At 40.5% G+C, this 8,353-nt stretch overlaps 1 protein-coding gene across 2 annotated transcripts; it reads right to left on the bottom strand.

The window, feature by feature from the left end:
• Positions 1–488: 488 nt before the first annotated feature.
• pex13 (peroxisomal biogenesis factor 13) lies at positions 489–4,282 on the bottom strand. 2 transcript variants are annotated; one of them, XM_028603494.1, is made up of 4 exons: positions 3,925–4,282; positions 2,240–2,949; positions 1,653–1,775; positions 489–972 (listed from the first exon to the last, which is right to left on the bottom strand). In XM_028603494.1, the coding sequence occupies exons 1-4, from the start codon at positions 3,996–3,998 to the stop codon at positions 614–616; spliced, it is 1,266 nt and encodes a 421-aa protein (XP_028459295.1). In that variant the 5' UTR covers positions 3,999–4,282; the 3' UTR covers positions 489–613. The 2 variants fall into 2 exon arrangements, with proteins under 2 accessions (XP_028459295.1, XP_028459296.1); XM_028603495.1 differs by lacking the exon at positions 3,925–4,282 and adding an exon at positions 3,145–3,205.
• Between the last annotated feature and the right edge of the window lie 4,071 nt (positions 4,283–8,353).

Consider the following 8,353-nt stretch of genomic DNA (forward strand, 5'->3'; position numbering starts at 1 on the left):
ACAAACAGCTAACAATGTGCAAAACGAGCCCCATCCCATTCTGAATGAATCCAATCACATTTCACAAAGAAGACAATGCAGAGGACCAAGCAGCCTACAACTGAGAGCAAAAATAAAATACATAATTATATTATCAAACAAAATACCCTTGCTTTGTCTTTACACTGTATACAGTTGTTTTATTGTGCACCGTATTACCTTAAACATTGAACTAATTCTTGTTATAGAGCAATCTCAATCTGGTATATCTTGAATCAGACATGATCGTAAAAGAACAGTATTGTACCATCTTTCTTGTACAAGCTCTGACTGAAGAAATGTAAGAATAACCTAATTTGAAACACACTGAACCTATGTATGGAAACCATTTTTGACCGTTAACCTTATCAGAAGGTCCAGATTGTGTTCGATGATATAAAACCTTATAGATGAGCCTAGGAACTACTTTGAGCAATTCTTGACAAGGTCTATGGTGTTTTCCCCAAATATCTACTGTCGGCTGATTATTAGTTAAGCTTCAGAGTTAGACTGCAAACAAATATACTGACTGAGCCAACCAGTGTTATGAACACACGTAGACTTGCATACACAGAAATCCATACATGCACAAACATCACAGGTCAGTCTTCTCAGGGATGTTTAGCACCGTGCTGGAGGGCATACTGGTGTTGGATGTTCCCAGACTGAAGGAAGATGGTGTTTCTCTGTACACTGATTCTAGCAGTTCCTCTGGGGTGTAGGCTGAACCAAGGCCTGGAGTAAAGCCTTGGGCAGTATTTGATTCTGGGTGTGCAGTAAGGGGTGTCGGGGAGGCCTGTGTGTTCCCTTGCTGGACCTGAGCAAGCCTCTCCATCTCGGTGTACTTAAAGCCTCTCCTCTTGCCCAGGACCTTGACATAGTTGGCTGGGACAAGTCCTGTGGTCTGGCTGTCCACGCTGGCCAGCAGCCAGCCACGCACTCTGGGCTGTTGCTCTAAACACAGGGGAGAGAATAAAAGGTCAGGACTGATCTTATCAACATGGGGGAAACACTAACTATCTCTCTTGGAAGACCACACTGTTCTAGTTTTCCAAAGCATGCATTTGCTCTTTCATTATTGACAATTTGCTTGAAGGGCTTCACTCAAAAGACAAACTTTCAAAGGCTATTTCTGATGTCTTCGCAATAAACACTATGCACTTACATGGACAGGAAAACAAGAGCTGTTCATTTTACTCGCAACGTTTACGTGGATCCCACCTCTTTCTGATATGTATACAATCCTCTATGATTGTTTATATGTAACTTGATGTTGTGATAGAGATATATATATATATATATATATATATATATATATATATATATATATATATATATATATATATATATATATATATATATATATATATATATAGTGAAAAAGTACATGTTCTGGAGAGAGAAAAAAAAAAATCAACTCAGAAGTTGGTTGTGGATAAAAGAACAAGATGAGAAACCAATTCAAGGAACTTCATGACAATGATTCAAAAAACATCATATTTAAATACAATTTTCTCATAAAACACTTGGTCAAAACACAATGGTCTAGTACACCCAGATGTGTAAAACCATTTATATATGAGAGGAATGTGAGGACAGAAAACAGTGTCCAGCTGTTATTAAAGAGCTCTCACCTTTAGGGGCAAGGTTGAGCATGTCTCCAGCCCGCAGAGAAATCTCCTCCTCAGAAGCAGCTGAAAAGTCATACTCCGCTCTGGCGACTACATGGTCATCCTCCCCGCTGGCCCAATTAGTGGCTAAATAAAGAAACCCAAAACATCTTTACTTGTCAAGGGTTGAAGAGTAAAAGGCAGATTACATACAGCAATTCATTCATCGGCTTCTCCATTATAGAATATCGTTTCATTGCTCTTGGACCAATTTTTTGGAACTAAAAAGTCCCATCTATAACTGATGCAAGTATGTGAAATGTTCCAGCTACTTTCAGAGAGATCAGTGAAGGCCGTTTGATACCATCTAGAGCAGTGGTTCTCAACTGCTTGGCACTGAGTCAGAAGAAGCAGGTTTTTATTCCAAGCCAGCACTAATTGTGATTTGCTGGGGGTGGAGGGGTGGGAGTATTTTGCCACCTGTGGACCTAGCAGTGCAAAAAAAGAAAGCTCCTGAACTTAAAAAGTTATGTTGATAAAAAAAAAAAGAAAAAAAAAGTGCAAGTTCACCATCTCATCTGCAAGTACAAACTCTTGAATGCAAATCTCACCGTTTTCTTCAGCTGGACTGGAGCTCAGCAGTTTCCAGATAAGGTAGGGTCCCCCCAATACTACAGCGAAAAACAGAAAGATTGGCCAGGACTTCACGGCCGGACCCTCCATCCCTGCTCCATCCACTCTGGATGCACCTGTAGCCAGGGCATCGCTTGCACTGTCTGCCCACAAGTCGTCAACCTCCGCGTCTGACCTTCGCCCCAGCAGCCTCTGTAGCCGTCGGTAGAGGTAGCGCAAGGTGCGTACCAGAGCAAAGGCTGAGAAAACTCTGGTGAGGTGTGAACGCAGCCGCGTGAGGTGGTTGGCTACATCCAACACCGCACGGAAACTGTTGTACACAGCTGAAAAGGTGGCGTCCAGCATCATACTAACGGAGCTAAAGGCCTGGACAATGCTCTCGATAGACTGGAAGGCGCCGCGACTGCTCTCCTCCGCCTGTTGCACAAACCGGCTGGGGGCAACGTCTTCTGTGTTGGAGAGGCGGCTGTACCCACCTCCCATGCCGTAGCCGCCGCCACCATAGGTGTAGGGGCTGTAGCCCCCATACATGGAGCTCCCATAGGGGCTGTAAGAGGAGGTGAAAGAGCTGTAGGCCGGACGGTAAGCCTGCTGGATGGGACGAGGGGGCAATGGGGGCACCATCCTGGTCAGGACGGGAGGGCCTGCAGAAACAGAGGGGCCTGCAGCTGGTCCAAAGTTTGAAGATCTGTTTGGTGAGAAGAAAAAAATCATAGGGTTCAAAACATCTTTAGTGTTTCGTTATGTCATTTCATTATGATTATACAGAAAGCATGGGTAACATTTCAATTAGCCTGATGCTAAACTAAAACTAAGGCATTAATGATTCGGTGTGCCTTTCCCTTTGGATTTGTTTCAACCTTAAACATTTTTAACGACATGCCTCGAACGTGATCAAATTGTTATGGACCACAGCAGACATTTTGACTATTTGGAAAAGCACAGCTGAAATTGATAACCTTGCTCAATTCCATCAAGTGTCCCAGTAAGCTATTTCAGTGAGCCAGGGCCTCTCCAGCAATCATTAATGGTTATGAATACCCCTGTGCTTTTCCTACTATGACATGTCAACTTGTCTGCCGTAAAAAAAAAGTCTATTGGTATGAAATTGCAAACAGCGATGTGACCTAATTTGAATAGTGCTTTAACATGATTGAACAGCAAAGACAGTGAGAACTAAAGAGACAGTTTTCTGGGAATGTTTAGCTACCGAGTGGCGTATTAAAAACTACCCAAAGTGGAGAAGGGCAATTCAAATGATTGCATGACTTTAGTTTATGTTTTGTACGGCGTTTCCATTCATCATTAAGATACGGTAACGTTACGGTCTACCTGCTGAGACACTTTCCGTAACATTAACGTTAGCTAGCTAGCTACTTCAGTAGAAGAAGGCAAATGCCAGGGCCTCATCGGGCCTAACGTTAGTTGGTTAGCTATTAGTACAGCTGTTACTTTGTGGCCAAATGGCCACCGTCGGCAAAATATTCTGGCAAATGGAGATTGGTTTATTGGTCAATGATTTATACCACCATATCAAAGGCTCTACTGTTTGGATGATCACCTAGCTTGTGCTACAACCTTAGCATAAGTTAGCTAACGTCACCAACAACAGCGAACCAGCTCCAGTCAGTAAACACAAAACGGGTGTATAGCTGTCGTTTACCTGTAATTTATAGGTGCACTCATTGCACCTGGAATCCGCCTTTCCCATGGCTTAGGTGGGGGCTGTTGATCCATCGCAAAATATATTACACAAAGTGTAAAAAAAAAAAAAGCGAACTCTGTTCCCACCTGACAGCTTCTCCTGCTGCCTTCCTGTTCTCCTCGTAGTTTCCTACTCTAAGATTGCAACTCGTGTGTGTTGTTGGATTCAATAGCCCTAAACGGACTATAACAGTAGTGGATTTATAGGTACATATTACTTTGTCTCCTGGTCTGGGATATTTTGGCACGGCTTACATCTCTAAACAGACTAATATGAAGAAATAGAATTTCTAATGTTCAAAGAAAGTTCCATAATTGAAAAAATCCCGACAACTCAAACTGGTCCTTGAAGTTTTGTGGTCAGACCAGAATAACTGATAGAATATAGATTTAGTTAATACAACCAAATATTCTCTATTAATCTATCTAAATATCTTGATATTTTTGGTGGTAAATGAGATGTATTTATTCATTTCTTAATTTTTGTAACTGCTTAAATTATTTAACAATTCATTAACAATCCTTTATGTTTTTCACACTCGATTAGTAAACCCTGGACGCTTAAATATTTAATGCACTTTTCACTTCTTTCCAGCAGAGGGTACTGTGACCGTGACTTACAAAACAAGACCCTCGAGATAGACTTCTGCAACCTGCAGATAAAAGACAATATCCCTGCTTTGTAATACACTGTAGTTAAACAAAGACAAAGATTTGCATTAGTATTTTACTAATTAATGTTCAGTCACAATGACAGCTGTCATTTAAAAATCCTAGTGGTTTGGCTGAAGAGAAACAGATACTGCCCGGCCTTGATTATGTATAGGCTATTTGTCCAACCTGCTTTAAGAAGTTCCATATAAAATGTGAGCTAAATAAACAGACTACTGTCATCAAATAAACATGATACAAGAAGTCTGCTGTCCTCAGACTTCATGCCCCACATGAGAACAGAGTGTTGACTTGCTTCTTTTTAACACTTAACTGTAAGGTGCTAAGAGATATATATATATATATATATATATATATATATATATATATATATATATATATATATATATACAGCTGTTTTTTATTAATTGAAAATCCATTCTAAGGAAGAAATGACATGTTATTCCCACCTATCTTAAATAGTTGTATTATTTCACACCATCAGACCACTGACAGTAGATGGAAACTTGCCTGCAAAGCATCTAAAAATAGAAATAAATTGTGGCATGACATTAGTTTATCACATTGAGTAGGCCTACTATCACCATATATCTTATGCCAATCTTCTTTTATTGCTGACATAGCAGCTCTGAAATTTGACTTACACTGTATGAAATGTGAGAATTGGTTTGAGGATGGATTCCCCCTTTGAGATTTCACTGGCAGTGTTGTTCGGTTAACCCAGTAGTCAGGTTTGAGAGGGGGCGGCTTGTGACTACGCTGCTGTGAGCGTGAGGAAAGCTGCTCTTGAACGCAAGTGCAGAGGTGTAAGCCTATGGTGTGGGTTTTAGGAGGGAGCCCTGTGATGTCAAGTGTTGTGTGTGTGTGTGTGTGTGTGGGGGGGGGGGGGTAGGGTTAGGGTTAGCTGTCACATTAGATACACTGGGGGTAGGAGGACATAGGATGCCTGTGTGATGTCACAATGTAGGTGTGTGAGAGTGAGGCTGCCGTTTGTGACATGACGCTGTCAGGATCCCAGGCGAAAGGTGGGAATCCAAAGTGTTAGCCTGTGATGTCGCTGTGCGTGGGAAGATGCTTATAGCTGATGATGGTCCTGGTATTTGGGGTTTGTGCTGAGCACCTGTGACCTTTTTGTACCGTGGCGAAGATAATAAACGATCATTACATCTAAGCATATGAAGTAGAAATACATTACACGGACACTCAGACATGACCCCCACATGTGTTTGTTGGATGTAAATTTGTTGCCGCCTCACTCTTCTGGTTTCAGGCTTTCCACCAGATTTTGGAACCTGGCTGCAGGGGTTTTGCTCCCATTCATGAACTATTAAAATGAAATCTGAGAAGAGAACATAACTCTTTGGTTGAACTGCACACAGCTTATAGAAACTTTGGATTCTTGGCATTTCCGGAATCTTCCTCATCCATGCTCTCTGCCGGGGAATGACTGAAGCAGCACTGCAGTGGCACTCTGTCTATTTCCAGACCTACTAGATGCTGTTCCGACATTTTTAAAAGAAGATGTTGTCAACACATTTCACAGAGATTGAAAAAGATTTGCTGGGGCATCCACAAACTTACCCTGTATATTCCTATGTTTACAACCACAATAAATCATAATCGTAAAAGACTGATTGACACCATAAGGTAGTTCAAAGAATCCCTATGCTTTCCCTCATACTCTATCTCTGCCAAGTTTCTGTTCCTACAGTACATATTTAGCCTACTGGTTCAACCAGACTTATGACTTTACGCCACTACTCTTCCTTTACTCACTCTGAAATTACAGTGTTCCTAACAGGTTATATGGTGTAGTTTTGCTGGGCAGCACGCTGGATTGGCCTGAAAGTGATGTGGGTACTTTACACAAACGCTGGTTCCTCCTTGCTCTGTGTGTGCGTGTGCTTTGTGCTGCATACGTGTTGCCCAAAGTATACATGACAATACAAAAGTGGAACTGTCAAGAGAAAATGTTGGTGAAACAGACAGAACTTATAGTTTGTGTGTGTTTAACCTGTGTACACCACGGTATGTTGACATGGTTGTGTTGCTGCTTATGAAAAAAGGAAATACAGTAACTGACAACACAACACTGTTGTGTCTGGTATAATGGACTTTATAGGCAATGCTATCAAGTTCTGTTATCTGAGGTGTGAATGTAAAAAGGCTGACAGCAGAAACTGTGAAGCTGAGAAAAAAAGGGTCTGAAGTATGAAGGCTACAGTTTCAAAAGTTGTTCATCCTAATTTTATATCTCTTTAGGATGATTATATTAGGATGAAATCAGACACTCTACTATACTACGTTTGGCCAGTCTATGTTTGGCAAATCTGAAAGGCAAGCTAGGTTAGTTAGCTTTTAACACAGCTTTTTTTTCATCTGGTGTTAGTTTTTTCTTTTTTTTTAATTGCATTTAGCTACTGCCTTAGGTATATGGTATAACAAACTCAATTACTAAGTTGTTGGAACATCAAAATTCATTTTTCAATTATAGGTTGGGAAAACATCAGTGAGTTAGCTTTAGCTAATTGGAGTGCTGTCACTGCAGTTTGTATTCACCTCTCTTTTGTAGTTTGTGCACATTTTTTTATCCTTTTTTCCCCTGGAAAACAGAGGTAAAGATTTCTAATGAAAGAATTCTAACCAAATATGTAGTTCCTGTAGGGCACTGTATATCAGTGAATCAGCTGAATAAATGACAGCAGTGGTTGTCCGCTTCTGTCTCCACTTACCACATTAGCATATATAAACAAGGAGTGTGGTTCATACTTGAGCCACTCACATTTAGTATATGATCTCTAAAAACAATGGCACAAACCTGCTGCACACCCTGGAACACACAGTTAGACCTATACACTGTTCTACACTGGTCAAACAGTCACAGTAAAAGCTTCGTGGGATTTTCCCTGCTCTGAAACATGAGTTAGGTCTTGCATGATAAGCCTTTCTAGCTACACGTAAGGTGCAACACCTATAATTAAAATGTGCCGCAGGAAGTTTGCAAATTGTAGGATCAGGCAAATTGCTGTCAGAGAATGGAAGTAATAAGTGCTCTCCATGTTTCATAGAGAGGTCTTTGGCTCAGTGATCTTATAGGTGGAAAAGATGACTATATGTGTTTATGACATTGGTTGGGCATCATTCCATAAGTTGATTCAGAAGGAGACGTTTTGGAACCTGGTTTGTTCCTAAAAAGGTAACAACTATGCAGATTGACTTGTGATAAAGTTAGAACATACTTTATTCCTTCAGTGAATTTAAAAATAATAATAATTTAGTCACTTCCATGGAGCAGATATTGTGTTATCCTCATTCTGGTGTATTTTATAGCAACATCATGAAAAGCTGGAGGCGCAGAACCCCTTATTTGAGCAAGAAATGTGCATTCAATAAGACAAAAATAAATCATGTTTATCTTCATATTTATGGTTATATGCAGCCTAGTAATATGAAACCCTGGATAGTTTTCTAACTTGTTTGAGTTTACTGTGAATATATTGAATACATGTGTGATCAAACACCAGTAATGTTCAGATCCCTTTAAAAAACATGTAAATAAATGCATAGAGGAAGTGGGTAAATACAATTAAAATCTAACTTTTGTATTATCAGTACTGCATGCATACATTGTGAGTGCACTGTTTGAACACATCAATGCCTGCCCTGTTGTATCCCCGGCCTAATTTGGTGAGATAATGTTGCGTTCATTCAGGTGG

This window comes from Perca flavescens, chromosome 17, assembly GCF_004354835.1.
Source record: "Perca flavescens isolate YP-PL-M2 chromosome 17, PFLA_1.0, whole genome shotgun sequence".
Taxonomy (NCBI): Eukaryota; Metazoa; Chordata; class Actinopteri; order Perciformes; family Percidae; genus Perca; species Perca flavescens.

Bases quoted from the DNA above. Each gene is read 5' to 3' on its own strand.
- pex13 (XM_028603494.1), bottom strand. From the start codon at position 3,998: ATGGATCAACAGCCCCCACCTAAGCCATGGGAAAGGCGGATTCCAGGT. The intron at 1,776-2,239 runs GTGAGATTTGCA...TTCTTTATTTAG, and splicing joins CAGTCCAGCTGAAGAAAACG to CCACTAATTGGGCCAGCGGG. The intron at 973-1,652 runs GTGAGAGCTCTT...CCCTGTGTTTAG, and splicing joins GCTCAACCTTGCCCCTAAAG to AGCAACAGCCCAGAGTGCGT.